The sequence below is a fragment of the Antedon bifida genome, chromosome 5 (assembly GCF_963402885.1).
Source record: "Antedon bifida chromosome 5, ecAntBifi1.1, whole genome shotgun sequence".
Classification (NCBI taxonomy): Eukaryota; Metazoa; Echinodermata; class Crinoidea; order Comatulida; family Antedonidae; genus Antedon; species Antedon bifida.
The window spans coordinates 23,684,489-23,701,217 of NC_136230.1; the positions used below are offsets into that span (position 1 = coordinate 23,684,489).

Consider the following 16,729-nt stretch of genomic DNA (forward strand, 5'->3'; position numbering starts at 1 on the left):
CTGTTTTATACTTTTACATTTTTTTTTTATTTTTAGTCCATTTATATTTGTATCTTTTAATCGGATTTGTATTTGTATACCTTTAAATTTAAGTCTCCCAAAAGTCAATCAGCAATTAAGATTAATTATATTTATATTTGAGAAAGAAAAAAATGATTATTATTTATATTATATTTCAATTTAAATTGTGCCCAGATTGCGTAAATCTTTCAAATCATGCATTTACAGTTATTAAATTAGTAGGCCTATGTTTCCAATAACAAATACTCATAATATTAATCATGATTTCTAGAATTCACTTTAAGGCAATAGTATTTTAAGCTACAGGCAGTAGGTCTACTGTGGTTTAGACCGTCCTCTAGCACTAGCAGTAGCATAGAGATATTATAGTATAGCCTACTATAATATCTCTATGTACGTAGTAGGCTGGCCTTCTGACACAACCGGGTCCAACGAATTACTCCATTTGTCCCATCACCACATTGAACCCCAATGAACCACATCAAAATGAATGAATAGCCTCCTAATAGTAAATAGGCCTAGCCTAGAGGCTAGTTACGAATTATCCTAATAAATGAACCACATCGGACCATATAGCCTCAAGCTTAATAGTCTTAGTATAGTATGATCATTAAATTATATAATTAAAAAACATTCACCAGCTACCTGCTGACAGTAAAATTCGTCAGATTGCCAACACCTGCCTGTGGGGCTAGCCTAACTTTACCCCCGGGCGAGGCCAAGCCTAGGCCGCCTAGCCTAGTAGGCCTAGCTAGGCCTAGTCTACTAACTATATAAAGGCCTAGAGGCCTAGCCTATACTTAAATCATTGACCTCAACTCAAACCCAGCCTCGGACGGCACAAAACAATAAAAGATGAACACAAATGCAATGATCTCTATTACAATTAACCGGATGATATCATGATTGACCAAATAATCATGGATGGGCCTTACTTAGTCTGATCACATCATTTTTTAAGCACGCCGCCTGAAAAGACCAAAACAATTACGTCACTAGTTCGTCAATAGATAGAGTCTAACTGACTATCGCAAGTCACCTAGAAACAAGTGCTGAAGGTGTGTGAATGCCCATAATTATTATCATTCATTAAATTATTGTTTTAAACATTACACATTATTTTTATTTTGAATTAGTGTATGACTGCATTTTCCACCTTGCAAAAAATGACTAGGTTTGCGTAAAAAATTAAGCAGGTATGTATTTTTTTAAATTTATTTGTTAATATTATCATTAAAATGTATAAGTATTGTATTATTATGGTACTTTTTTTTTAGTTCTTAAAAATCACTTGAGATGTCATTATCAATAAAAAAAAAATTGTCATGATGCCAGTTCTTTAGATTTTTCAAATACAAATCGGTCACTGGTCAGGGTAGAGCTGCATACCAATATTAAATGTTTTAGGCTAAGGTAAAGGTAGAAGGGTGTACAAAAAGCCAATGCAGTATTATGAACGTACAGTAAAGCCTATTAGACTAGTCCAGATTTGAGAAAAATGAAATGCTGTAGGCATTTCGTGTTAAAAGCGAATAAACATGTGTTTTAGGGTAATTTTAAGGTGCTTAATTCAAATTTGCTGTTTACCCGGCTCAATTTTTAGATCTTCACCCTTAAAATGTGAAAAACAAAATGGCCGCCATTTCAGAATTATTTTGGCTTATAACTTGACTTTTAAGTGACGTAGCAAGTTAAAAATAGTTTCTATACCTATGTTTGTGATACTGAGGATTCCAAATATATTGTTATTAAAGTTGTAAATATTCTATTTCAGCCTCCATGTTGGAATTCAAGATGGTCGCCATTTAAAACGTATTTTGGCTTATAACTTGACAGTATAAGTAACATAGTAGGTTAGAAATGATGTCTATACAGTACCTATGTTTGTGATACTGAGGATTCCAAATATATTGTTATTAAAGTTGTAAATATTCTATTTCAGCCGCCATTGGCCGCCATCATTTTAAACGTATTTCCAGTCAAAGTTTTCAATCAAAACATATCTCATAATGCAACGCGTTTGTTTGGCTACTCTGTATGCATAATCATAAAACTTCCTCGCGATCTGTGTGAAAACACCTTCTCAACCGTGACGAGTTGTAAACAATCCTAATTAGCATCATGCATACTCGTTGTTTGAAATCTTTGTTTACTTTCGCTCGCGACGATTTTCCAGACGAAATGTAATCAAATTAATTTACCTGTTAATTACGTAAACTTATTGTTTTTGGCTCAAATTTTCGATTTAAAGTGAATAACTTTAATATTACTTTGATATGGCCAATTTAAATTTAGAATATTTTGACCTTCATTTTTTTGTGTTTCAAGGGACAATACATCTTTAAGAAAATAAAATATCGTATAATTATTATGTTATGCAAAAAACATATTTGAAGCAAAAACCGGTTACACTTCGTATTTCCGGTCTCTCCACACTACGTCGGAGATGGTGAAAACATTCAGCTTCGTTTCACCCCGCGGAGAGCACACTGGAGTGGTAGGAATTTCCACTACTTACACCAGTCAATAAAAACCGCAACACCGGCGTTTAACAGGACGGTATACTGCGTGGTTACACCATTGTCGTTGTAAATGGGTTTGGCTATTTGGCTATTACAAAAAGGGTTAGTTTACATATGCAGCCACTGTGAATTATTATTTTGTTCATAATATCAGAAAAAAAAGGATCATAATAATAATTTATTTGGAAGCTACACTTTTGAAACAGTGGCACACTTCTGGAATGAAGGTGCGTCCCAGACTATGTAAAATAGTTGAAGAAAAAAACGATTAACAACAATAGGCCTATTTACAAGGAAACTTAAACTAAATTATGTAGGCCTACAAGATAGTAAAAAATAACATTAACAAACGTAATACAGGATTTTTAAAAACAAAGAAATAATAATTTTCATTGTTGATAAGCAACAATTAAATATAGGCCTACACACTTAATTAAAAGATAATTAATAGTACGTACTGAACATAACCTTTCTTTTAATCGTCATAATCATTATTTACACCTTAAAGGTAAAACAAATACAAATCGATATTATTTTTAACTATTTTGTTTTCAAATTTTGATGACAATCTTTATTCAATAATTGTGTGCTCTATGAAACAGTTGGAATAAAATTATGGAATTGGTATTACAAGAATTTGAAATGTAGTTGAACCAAAATTATTTTATTATTTATACTTACGTTATTTTTAGTGCATGCGCCAATGGTTCTACATTTTGTTGATAAAGATACTTCAAATTGTATAAACGTTTGAACAATATACAAAAGCTCCTGCATGTAGAACTAACGTCAATATATTAATTTCTAACGTGCCTTTATTTTAAATCTAAAAATAAATTGTCTTTCTTTTTTTAATATAAGAAAACAATGTATTAGATTTTGTTGCTTGGATATTTATCTTCTTTTGCGAATTATCTGTACCATATAGCTTTTAAAGTCATTAAAAAAAGTATAGACAATACTTGAATGTAACCATGACATTTGAGTTGTAATAATAAGGTTTGGTTTGGATTAACTAATGTTTTCAGGTGAACAATTAGCTATATTCATAGCTCTTTATTTAAGTTCTTTTGCCTTGAGCTTTAAATTCCAATTGGTCAGGTATTACATAAAAACTGTTCTTACATGCCATTGTGCATTCATTATTGGTTGAATATTCTATTCTTGTGATTAGACAGGAATTATGTTCATTCCTAAAAATATAACCCGTGACGTGAAAAAAAGGCCCTGAAGTGCTATTTTTCATTATACAGCATGCTTTCACTGTAGACTTACTTTTGATTTTCTTAGCTTAGCTAAAGTTTGCCAAGATAAAATGATTAGTTCCACTTTTGTTGATTTATTTATTTTATTTTATTTTATTCAATTTTCAGGCACAAAAATACATGACAACAAGACAGCGGTGCAGCACCCTGAGGATTGCCATGAGTGCAACGCACTATCGAGATGGCTCTCCATATACTGCACTTGAACATATAAGTAAACCATAAAAATACAAAGATATAAACATTTTAAAATTGCGAGGCATCAAGATGAACAATCATTAAAATTAAAATATTTATATTATTTAGATAAATACCACTGTTGATACCATGTGTTGATTCATAAATTATTGATGCTCAATTAATTAAATGTTACCGGTAGTTCTCGAGCACTGTGGGAAATTAAAAATCTCTGGTTCGAAGCATTCGAAGCGTAATATTGAGAGTGGCATTTTGAATTTGGAAACATTGAATAGTTTCCATTATGCAAACAATGCAGTTATTCTGGACCAAATTAAATTACTCTTCCCTGGTTATACAATGTACCCCAAACCTTAGATTAGAATTACTGTCTTTACCATGTAGGCCTAAAACTAACAACGCGTATTGTTTTAAAATCAAACAATCGGGAATTGCAATCTGTATTTATGCCTGTAATTTCCATAAAAGGACGCGCGCACTTATTGTTCAGGCGTGTGAACATGGTATCGTCAGTAACCTGAATTGACACCGACAACTATAGGCCTACTTAATTTTCCCACATTATCTCATTGCCCCTCAATGTATAACTATGCCGTATGCCGAGAATATAACATAATGTTCGTTGAAGTAAACCTATCTGATTCACAAACAACAAATAAAATCACAAACTTGCTTCTCCCAGACGAAAATGGTAGGCCTAACCTACATACAAATATTAAAGTAAAAATGTACGATCTTACTAACCATTTGCATCGAGTCGTTGTCTATTTCTCCTATTGGTCTCCAACTGAATGTTGCAGAACGGAAATGCCTTGCATCTGATACAGCTAAAAATCCAATAGCAATAAGGAAATAATACATCCTAATCGTTATCGTGGGGGTTTCACCCCTGCGACACTCCATGTTAAAATTAGGAATGTCTAGCCGCCGCTGCACCCTTCTTATAAGAGCGCCCGAGTACAAGTAACTATAAACTGAAATATGTCGTTATTCTCATTGCTCAAAAAACCAATCAACAATAGATTTACAATAGACTTTCACACCTGAGCGAGTGTATTTGTGTTATACAACTAATACTATTTGATCGTATTTATACAAGGTTATATAAAGCCAACGTTTAAACCTAGATCTATTATACACCTTATACAACAACTCAACACATATCTACGTTAATTTAATGTTTGTGTATTAGGCTTATTTCATTGATTATAAACATTTTGAAAAATAAAAAAGTAGCAGAAACTAATGGTATAAAAGACTACTTTTATCGAGTTCTTTTTGAAAAGAAAAGTAATGTTACTATATTATTTTTTATTTTATTTTTGGTTTTTATTTGTTTTATTTGTTATTAGTATTTTTTGTAGACAGTAATTTGTTCTTGAGCTATAGATAATTTTGTACTCTGTATTATTTTTTTTTCGAAATAAAAAATGAAATGAAATTGTCAGTGGCATTAATTCGTTTCATATACTGTATACAGTTTTTTTTGTTTGTTTATTCAACCAGTATAGATAAATATACAATAAAATAGGCCAAGACCTACAAATATACAATGTAATTATACAAAATGAGAAATTCTGGGCAGGGAAGGTTTAGAAAAAACGCATTGCTGTACAATGAGCCTAAGCTCCCCTTATGAGTAGGGCTATAACAAAACAAGAAGAAAATTAAATACTGCTGTGTACCATTGTATACATCACTTTAATCTGTTTTAAGTATAAACGGGCTCTCAGGATATGGTCACTGTTACATAATGGAAGAAGTTATCGCAAATTAAAAAAGTATGCAATTTACAACTTTGGGGGTAAGCATAGTAGACATACATGAAGTGAAGAATTTTATTAATTAAGAATTTTGTTCACTAAACTGACTTTCTTATTGAAGACAACAATGCTTTAAAAAGCTGATATTCATTTGCTTTCAACTAGGCCACAACATATGGCATAGAAGGATGGCAATATCAATGTAAGATACCGGTATCAACATAAATTTATAGATTTTGAAATAATATAATCATGAAAACTTCAGTATGCTGTTGTTTGTTAATTAATCAAAGGAAAGGGTAAATTCCTGAAGCCAAATAATGTACTTACAAAGATGGGATACCAGGTACTAGGCCTACATAAAGCATTCCAGATGTAGTATGTAAAGATTGATACAGAATTTAATGAAATAAACAACCACTAGGCATATAAATAAAGAGAGTATAGTAAACAGAGTAGGCCTAATTTAATTGTAAATTTCTTTAAATCGAATAACTTAACAAAAACAAAGATAAAGTAAAGTATAATTTAATATTTGTTGAAGTTACTCGGTGGCATGACTTAACAGATCTTTCCCATAGCAGCAATGACAGAATGTGGTTTGAGTAACAGGCAGATTACTATGGGCAAACCATGCATATCCAGGTCACTAACCAACAGAAGAAGCCAACCTTCTGTACAATTTTCGCAGGCTGTTACTGATATAATATTGTTTTGTTTTCCTATTGTTGTCCCTGTCAAAGCCTTTTCTAAAGATCGGCACGTACACATGAATGAATTAGATTAAATCCAGTGATTATAGCAATATATACATTTGTGATTTCAGCCCACCTGTAAATCGTAGGTTAAAACTTACGGAACATTCCAAAAGAAAATATTTCAACAGGTAGCTTACTAGCGCCTTGAAAATAGGGATTTTCTGCCAAACGTTCGCCACACCTTTTGAATTTTTTTATTTGACTATTATACCATTTCTTTTTTCCTTTAAATAATCAAATCGCCAAGGATAATTCATTTCATTCACTATCCTTCGCAACCTCGGCACAAGAATATTGTATATATAACCACTTGCACTGATGAATGGCTAGTTTTGCCCGAAAGCTCTGCTAATTTTTCTGGCTGTTTTAGTTTATCATTTTGATTTAGCTTTTTGCTTATTTTATTTTGTATCTTCATTGCGATCCAACCACTGATACCCACAGCATTGTCATTATTTTCAGTAATTTGCATTTGGATTTATATAATTCTTTATGAATGTTATATTATACTGTATTATTACTATTGACGTCATCCTATCATGTGTGGCGTGATCATTTTCGTCTATTATTATCAGTGTATGTAACGTGATCATTAACTACAATAAAATTATCTTCATCATCGTCGTCTATTATCTTTATCATCGTGGTCAACATTCTTTTTTAGTGTATTTTAAAAACATTGTATTAATGCTTGTCTACTTTTGTGAGTTTGTCTGTTAGATTAGGATAAATGTTTTTTTAATTTAAATTGATTTTCAGATATTGGAAACAAATTTGATGACTTCTTTTCGTGGGCGTCTGTCATTGTATTTATATCGGTAACACCCAAATATGAACAGAAAACTAATAAATGTTACTGTGGTATTTATAGTGTAGGAATTGTAAAAACCTGCTGATGTGTAAAGACAACGCCTAAGTTGTAAACGAATTTATTTTTATAGTCACCTATGTCTTATCCATATGTAATTAAAAAATGTATTTACTAAGGCCTGAGTATTGTAATGACAAATCAGGTAATTTACATGGCCGGCCATTTTAAAAGTTAAGATAAAGTTCAGAACGGAATTTTTAGTTTATTTGTGAATAAGTAATAGTTTTACATACATACGTCATTTAGTAATTGTGAACTGAGTTTGATTGTAAACTAGCAGTACATACCTGATTAGGATTTACATCTTGTTATTAAGCTCTATCTACACTATCAATCGTTATGTGACAAAAGAATTTGACACGATAATGTCATATTAGTACTGTACCATATTAGTACCACCACACTTTTTTGTCAAACAAGTGTGATAGTGTAGACAGAGCTTTAAAACTCATGAAAACAAGGCCATATAGATGGCTGCAGTGGCTGCAAGTTAGTGTTTACCGACCAACCAACCGATCGACTAAAAATAATACTAGCCCAAGACCTACCATTGTCCTTGCATTAAATCCTTATACAGTAGTGTTTCCTTGATGCGTTCCAGAGTTTGAATCCATAACTCGCAATGTATTGGAAAGAGGACGTTTCATTTTTAAGGATATAATTATAATAAATTTAAGTCATTTTGTAAAGAATCTAGTGATGCAACTTTTTAAAGGAAAAAACAAACCATACAAAAAGTCAAAATACTTTTCACAATAGATTGTTTGATCATCAACTTGAAAAATGTAGCATAGGAAAAAAAATTATTATCATCGATATAATACTGTATCACAAATAAGAACTAAACAAATTCAAAATAATTTCTTTTTAAATATATTATTATTTTCTATAGAATTCAGCGGTTCATCCGTATCTATTATCAGTGTACATTTTTTGGTTTTATACCCATACCGAATGCATACGAAATATAAACAGCAGAAATGTAGATCTAACACTAAAGATCAAAATACTGGTTTGTTGCTTTTACCAAATCTACAAAAACAAAAAATAATACTGTATATATATTCAAAAATCGAACTCAATTCGGACAGATATTTTTTTTAAAGCCAATGAATAAATCTATGGATTTAGAAACCCAGTGGATCGCATGATGTGCCTAAAGCAAGTTACAAGAAAAGGTAGTGTAATAGATTTTGTACACAATACGATTAAGTACCGATAGGTACTATTAGGGTACTTTGTCTGTCTCGATAAAAGACCTAGACAGAATATAAATCTCTTGAAAAATCTTCATGCATGGAATAACTTTGCAAAGTTCTTACCGTTACAATACATGCACTATTTTTGTTAGATAATCCCTTTTGTTTGCTTCAATGCATATTTTATGTCACACGACAATCACCACTTCGAATCACATATAAATGACTGTGATAACAGGAATTCTAAAAATGTTATTATTTCGAAAAGTCATATAAATTGATTCACTTACATAGGCCTAAGTAAAATATAATATTGTAACAGAAACATTGTTTTTAATTCCACTAGAAGAGTAATTTACAAATCCACTTACTACTTTATCATCATAAAAAGTGGAATTTCGTTACTATTACAAACCAATTTGGGAAAATAAACTAAACTATAAAAATAAATGAAACCATAGAGGGCGGAATGAAAACCTACGGATATTGGCAACAATAATAGTAGACATTGGTGGTATGTCACTTAAATTTAAACAACGCATGAATTGATTAAAAACATTTTACGTCCGATATTAGTATTAAATAATAAAAGAAAAATTACTAAAATTGTGAAAGACAACAAAGTCAAAATACTTTTCACAATAGATTGTTTGATCATCAACTTGAAAAATGTAGCATAGGAAAAAAAATTATTATCATCGATATAATACTGTATCACAAATAAGAACTAAACAAATTCAAAATAATTTCTTTTTAAATATATTATTATTTTCTATAGAATTCAGCGGTTCATCCGTATCTATTATCAGTGTACATTTTTTGGTTTTATACCCATACCGAATGCATACGAAATATAAACAGCAGAAATGTAGATCTAACACTAAAGATCAAAATACTGGTTTGTTGCTTTTACCAAATCTGCAAAAACAAAAAATAATACTGTATATATATTCAAAAATCGAACTCAATTCAATAACTTTGCAAAGTTCTTACCGTTACAATACATGCACTATTTTTGTTAGATAATCCCTTTTGTTTGCTTCAATGCATATTTTATGTCACACGACAATCACCACTTCGAATCACATATAAATGACTGTGATAACAGGAATTCTAAAAATGTTATTATTTCGAAAAGTCATATAAATTGATTCACTTACATAGGCCTAAGTAAAATATAATATTGTAACAGAAACATTGTTTTTAATTCCACTAGAAGAGTAATTTACAAATCCACTTACTACTTTATCATCATAAAAAGTGGAATTTCGTTACTATTACAAACCAATTTGGGAAAATAAACTAAAGAGGGCGCTATAAAAATAAATGAAACCATAGAGGGCGGAATGAAAACCTACGGATATTGGCAACAATAATAGTAGACATTGGTGGTATGTCACTTAAATTTAAACAACGCATGAATTGATTAAAAACATTTTACGTCCGATATTAGTATTAAATAATAAAAGAAAAATTACTAAAATTGTGAAAATACGGATATTGGCAACAATAATAGTAGACATTGGTGGTATGTCACTTAAATTTAAACAACGCATGAATTGATTAAAAACATTTTACGTCCGATATTAGTATTAAATAATAAAAGAAAAATTACTAAAATTGTGAAAGACAACAAAAATAACAACAATACCACATTAATTTTAATATACATATTTTAATGAATAAATAACGTGTACAATATATCACATATACATATCTTGTTTAATCTGAATCTGAATATTCAAATTTATTTTTCAACTAGTGTTCCTAATTTTGTCCGTTGACAATTTCGATGTGTTTTAATTCGTCATAATGTTTGCTCTACTCTGACGTAATTGTACTTTACACTAAGAGAACAATCGAAACCTTATTGTACAATTGTTAATTTTACAATCTAGGCCTACAATAGTCAAAATAACTGGTAAATATCGACTTACTCAACCTTAAAAGGGATTAAAAATGAGCAAACCACTTCAGCTTAATGGATTTTATATAAATTCGGCTTAATTAAATATTTCCCTTATTGCAGGATAAGGCTGAACTGCAGGTAAAGACTGCAAGCAGATGCACGAATTATATCTATTGTAATCACCCAAAACCACTAATTCTGTGGCTCAAATATTAAACAATAATATGACAGCTTAAAAAGAGAGAGATTTAAGAAATATCCGCATTGAGTAATATAATACAATACGGTACCTCTATAGACGCGGATCAAAAACTCCCTTTTTACAACAAACATATTCTTATACTTAACGTCAATGGCACACAAAAGTATATAATAACTTTTCGTTACCATAACAAAAAAGGTGAAACATATGTTAAATAAAAAATAAAGTAAATAACAGATACGATAGGCCTAAATACTAATTTAGAGAAGGAAATAAAAAATAAAATTTTACAAACAAAATCTGTTCAGGGTACTTACACAATATGTCACATACACCTAGTACCCCATCCATATGATACCAGAAAGAAATGTAAGGGAAATATATTACTAATCTAAAGGAAAAATACTACATCGGGTCAATTTGCCATTAGTTTATAGTAGGCACCGTAACACAATGTTCAATAAATTAAATATAGGAAACTCAATTCACTCAAATTCAATAAGAAGTTAAGAAATATCATTATGTTATATTTACTGTTTGTTGTATGGAAAATAAATACATTATTACAAGTGCCAGAATGGCGAGAGGTTATTTCGTCGATCGCGTGTGTTTGTGTGTTTATATGTTTGTTAGTTAGCAGGATTACTCAAAAGGTTATTTCTTTATCAAATTGAAACCACAGATATATAATGTGGTCACGGACAATCCGGACCAGGATCCCAATTTTGGACCACTTTTTATTATTTCAATAATTTCAATCCGCACGTCAAAACAATACGACGGATCTTTATCACGATTCTTGATCATCTCTTGCTATATAGGCCTACTCATGGCGGAGCTTGTAACTCTCTGATTGCTTTTTTTGTTATAATTACACATTACATCGAATACTACATAAGAACCTATTGTCAAATTAGAGAGTATTGATGACAAGTCTTGGTGCCTAGATCTTTTAGTTTTTATTCTTTGTGTAACACTGGTTGTGTATATTGATAACCAGTTCTTTTAGCTATTTCTGTGGTATTTTGCTGAAATACTCGAATAATAAAACTATTGTTTATTAGACCTTTGTGAAGGATCAGCTTAACTGTACTAATTCACAATGCATGATAACGATGCTCAACTACAATATGTTTGCATGACTATAAAACACTAATAACGTTTACAGTACAAAATACAGGTTTTCTAAAAAGGAATTAAAATATAGAAATGTCTCAAAGTTTCGGATAATGGTACGCTACAACCATAATTTTTCTTTTCCTAACCATACTTTCCTTTTGGAAACACATGGTGTAGGCCTACCACAAACCTAACTTTACCATTTTCAACTTATTACACTTTAAACTAGTTCAATGCACTGTTTGACCGTAATGACATCGATTGTTTTAAAAAATGCTTTTTGTAAAATAGAGATATGCTGAACTGCGATTGGGAGTATTAATTAATTAATTAATTATATAAGCTAAATAAGATATTATTAGGTGTGTAAGACATATAGGTGGAATAGGCATAGATAGATTTCTAAATCATAATGCTCATCTAAGCCTTTAAAATGTTTAGATGTGTACCTGGCACATTTTAACTTGTGACTTGCTGAAAAATGTACCAGGCACGTTGTATGATGTCAATTACAAAAAAAGGAAAGTAGCCTATATTCACATGATATTAAATAAACCGTTTAAGCCTTGACCTAGCCTCTCGTTAAAAGTAAGTGAAATGAATGAATAAATAAATATAAATGTTTTATATTCGTACAATGGAAAAAATAATTTTATTCAGTAAAAGATGACATGACATTATTTGTACCATTGCACTCATAAACATTTATTCTTTGAATATTAGAAATTTTTTTAATAAGCATTTGACGTCAGCAAAAAAAATTTTGAAAGTTATCATGCATAGAAAACAAACAAACTTAGGCCTACATACAAAATATATTTAAGTATTTATACTTGAAAAAATGCTTGACAGGAATTGTACTAATTAATAGATTCAAGATATAAAATTAAATTGGAGAGGGTAGATAAACATTTGAAAACAATTCAAAAAATTTTCCATAAAAATAACTGTAAAATAAGGATGGTGTGATACACACATTTACGATTCATTCTTCTTCTTTAAAGCTAAATAATAAATGCGTTGTTGAACATTTATGGCCATGAAAAGAAGAGAGATCAGTGACAATACCTATTATACAATAACCTCATTGGCTGAATACCTTTATTGTGTAATCAGTCATAGAGTCAACTCATGTATAAAACCATACACAAAAGATATCAAATGTAAACAACTCGATGAAAAGAACAGTTTTGCAAACAGGTAGGAACCTGCTTGTAAATGATACCAGATCTTAGGGGTAGTGGATGAAGTAAATTAGCAAGAAATATCGAACAACAGGTAAGTAAAATAAACTTCAAGAAAATGTAATAGTATGCTTGAGTTGTCAGTGTTATTGTGGACCTCCACCTATAGACTTTTCAAGTAGTTTTTTTTCAAGAGGGTGTGACTAATACATAACCCCTTTTTGTTAACTACACGCCATTGCTTGCCATGCTATTAGCTTATACAGGGCGTTTAAGGCATGTTGATCTTAACCCTCTAAATACTGTATTATGTTCCATACTGTACCGCCAACAGAACAAAAAACATATGGATATTATTCGACCACTGTATTACAGTATCTCTATGTAACAACGTTGACCGGCACTGATTTTACATATATCCATGACTATTACAGACTAAGTATTTCAATATCATATTATTAATAAAACAAAGGTAACTCAAAATCACTTTGAGACGGAAGACATGTTGAGAATGCAAATTACATTAATGTATTTATTTTTTGAGAGAATGTTACTTGCCATTGTTTTTATTTAATGTATGTGTGTGTCTCATAGCAACATAAGTTATGATGTATTGTACAATATATGAAAATGACATTAATACACTATAAAAATTATGTTCCCACTGTATGAAAGAAAAAGTACTGAAAGGTGCACTAATACACTTCAAGTATAGTAAAAAATTTCCAAGAAATTAAATACAAGCCATTATTTGAAAATATAATTTAATTAATTTTTTAATACCCACTAAATCCCACAGAGTTTATGCTGCTGATTCTATTGACAAATGTGATAATAAATTGCTAATAAAATCTTTCTTTCAGAATCTACAAGATGCTGACAACAGTCTTCTTCTCAGTAGAAGCGTTTTTGGTAGTTGTCATCTGGTCACAATACACTTCAGGATCAACGACAACATTGTCACCTGAAAATGTCGCTGTTGAAGTAGGAACAGCAAGTATTGTTTTCACTTGTGTTGCAAATTTATCCCCATTTGAGGCAGTTACAAAACACTGGATGGTGTGGAGAAAAGATGAAATCGATATAGTTAAAAATGGTACAGTGTTAGTTGATGCAACAAAGTACAGAGTTGAAGGAATGTCATATTTATCAACCATAGAAATAACACAAACTTTAACAATTTACAATGTCGATAAAACTGACAGTGGTGTATTCTCCTGCATTTTACAATCATTAGATGTATATTTTGTAACATCTTCATCATCATCAGAGTTGACAGTCAATGATCCAGCAATAACACTGTCCCCCAAAATGGTCACCATTGACGAAGGAACAAATTCTATTGTATTCTCTTGTGTTGCAAATTTATCGCCAATTGAAGCAGTTACAGAACATTGGATGGTGTGGAAAAAGGATGATATAATTATCGTTGAAAATGATACAGTGTTAGTTGATGCATCAAAGTACAGTGTCCATGGAGCTTCATACAGTTCAAATATAGAAATAACACAAATGTTAACAGTTCGCAATGTTGAGAAAACAGATGGGGGTGTGTTTTCGTGTACTATGAACTACACATCTGCATATATTGTAACATCAACAGCAGAGACCGAATTAAGTGTTAGAAAACAGCAACAAACAACAGACACAAGCAATTCAACAGATGGTACAAAACTCAAAATTTACCTAATAACTGGCGGTATAATATTCTTTGTTGTCTTTTTCAGTTGCCTATTTGTTCTGTGTAAGATAAGCAAAGAAACAAGATTTAGTAATGTTAATACTACTAATGTTCAAAGTGAAGAAAATCAAAATCAAGAAAAAGACAGATATATGAATTACTATGAAAACATTGAAGCAAATAAAGGTGAAATGACTGAAAAGACACAACCGTTACCAGAACTAAATAATTTAAACATTTTAATCGAAAGCACTCCAAAATTGTAATCTAGATTGAGAAGGATAGTTCTGTACCATGTTTATGAGAATTCATATTTGGAAAGCGGTTTGTCAATTCTTCAACTTCTATGGAACAGTGTTTTTATCATTAAAGCATTGCTTCTACAATCCAATTAGGTGATTCCAAACTCTATGCAGGATTCTGAAATCACGGTCTTTGTAAAAGCTGTCACAACACTGATGTTAAGATGTGGAGATAATAATATCAGAAATTTGCTTTACACTAAATAAGATCTAAGATCTTATTGACATTTTATCTAGATTCTGCAATACAAGAAATACATGTAAGTGAAAACAACGAAGATAATTGACACCATTGCACATTTCCTCTGCAACTTAACACAAAATATGCTACATCACAACAATCTATCACTTCACATGGCATGGCACGAACTCAGAAAATCCCCATACAAATGAAAAGTAAAGCTTATAAACCAAAGGTTGTGGGTCTAAATGGCAAAGTGTGTCTGTAAATATATTTAAGATTAAGATGTATGTATTTCAGTTTGCTAACTGACACACAACAAAACCAATGGTTAGGTTCAAATGAGGGTCCAAAAGAAATGTAAATAGCTTTCACGATTCAGTAAACCTACACAGTAGGGACAATACCACTTGTCAGCAAAATGGTCTAACGAATCCCCATAATTGCCACTCCTCATTAGGCAATCATTAAGGCGTTTACGATTTGCAACGATCTACTGTAGGACCTACAGAACAATAATTGTGCTGTTGGTTGTCGTCTGGAATTATAATCTGCCAAAACTGTGATGAAGTTAATATTGAGCGAACTTGGTACAAAGTAGGCTAGAAAAATAGAAAATAATCAGTATTTAGGGCTTGTTGAATTGTTTATAGTTTTGTAATTAGTTCTGTAAATAAATATTTTTAAATTTTAGATTTTTTAAATAATAATTGTATAGTAATTTAATATTTCAATAATTTGATATACCAGTGAGATTAACATTAAAATAAAATTAAGAAATGAGACCTAATCTATAACAATTTTACTGCATGCATCTTTTTCCTGATTAGTACGTTTTTAATATTACTGTTTTTCTAATGTTAAATTTCAATTTGATTTGTATTTATCTTACTATAATTTACCAAATCTGTCTGTCTGTCCGGGTTTATTCAGTGACTAGGGGTCACAGGGTTTTCAAACCTCAACAATTTCAAATTGCTCTGGACAAGCTGAAACATGGGTTTATTCAATCAGAGCTGGTAAATTAATCTTGAGGATATAGGCCGAGTATGAATCTGATAAATGATTAACTACTTTTGAAACCCGCTCTGGGACGGGTATATTTGATAGTATGAAGAAAATTTGCAATAAATGTTATATCATAACTCGTATCCAGTTTGTTAACTACAAGTCAGTGTGTATGATATCTATGACATACGGTGGCCTATAAGTGTCACGGCAACTTTCAAAAAATATCACGGCAATTTTTTCAAAAAAAGCCACGGCAATTTGAAAAAAGCCACGGCAATTTGAAAAAAGCCACGGCAATTTGAAAAAAGCCACGGCAAATTAAAAATAAAACATCACGGCAAATTAAAAATAAAACATCGCGGCAATTGAACAAAAATACCACGGCAACTTAAAAATAAAACACCACGGCAAATTAGTATTGAAACACCACGGCAAATTAGTAATGAAACACCACGGCAAATTACAGAATGCCACGGCGGAAGTGAGTTACCACGGCGGAAGTGAAACCTTTGGAATCTTCGATTTTTTCTGAGGTAAGTAATT

At 31.1% G+C, this 16,729-nt stretch overlaps 2 protein-coding genes across 2 annotated transcripts in view; one reads left to right on the top strand and one right to left on the bottom strand.

The window, feature by feature from the left end:
* Positions 1 to 4,867, bottom strand: part of LOC144843437 (IgGFc-binding protein-like) — a 108,935-nt gene extending 104,068 nt beyond the window's left edge. The window contains exon 1 of the mRNA XM_078700222.1: positions 4,751 to 4,867. Within this exon, the coding sequence (XP_078556348.1) occupies positions 4,751 to 4,867 (117 nt within the window). The remainder of the gene's footprint in view (positions 1 to 4,750) is intronic.
* An 8,138-nt stretch (positions 4,868 to 13,005) lies between these two features.
* LOC144842454 (uncharacterized) lies at positions 13,006 to 16,204 on the top strand. Its single transcript, XM_078698899.1, has 2 exons — positions 13,006 to 13,105; positions 13,875 to 16,204. Exon 2 carries the CDS (start codon positions 13,885 to 13,887, stop codon positions 14,956 to 14,958), a length of 1,074 nt encoding a protein of 357 aa, XP_078555025.1. The 5' UTR covers positions 13,006 to 13,105; positions 13,875 to 13,884; the 3' UTR covers positions 14,959 to 16,204.
* Positions 16,205 to 16,729: the final 525 nt, after the last annotated feature.

What these genes read in the sequence shown, in the direction of transcription:
- LOC144842454 (XM_078698899.1), top strand. Translation starts at nt 13,885, where the DNA reads ATGCTGACAACAGTCTTCTTCTCAGTAGAAGCGTTTTTGGTAGTTGTC.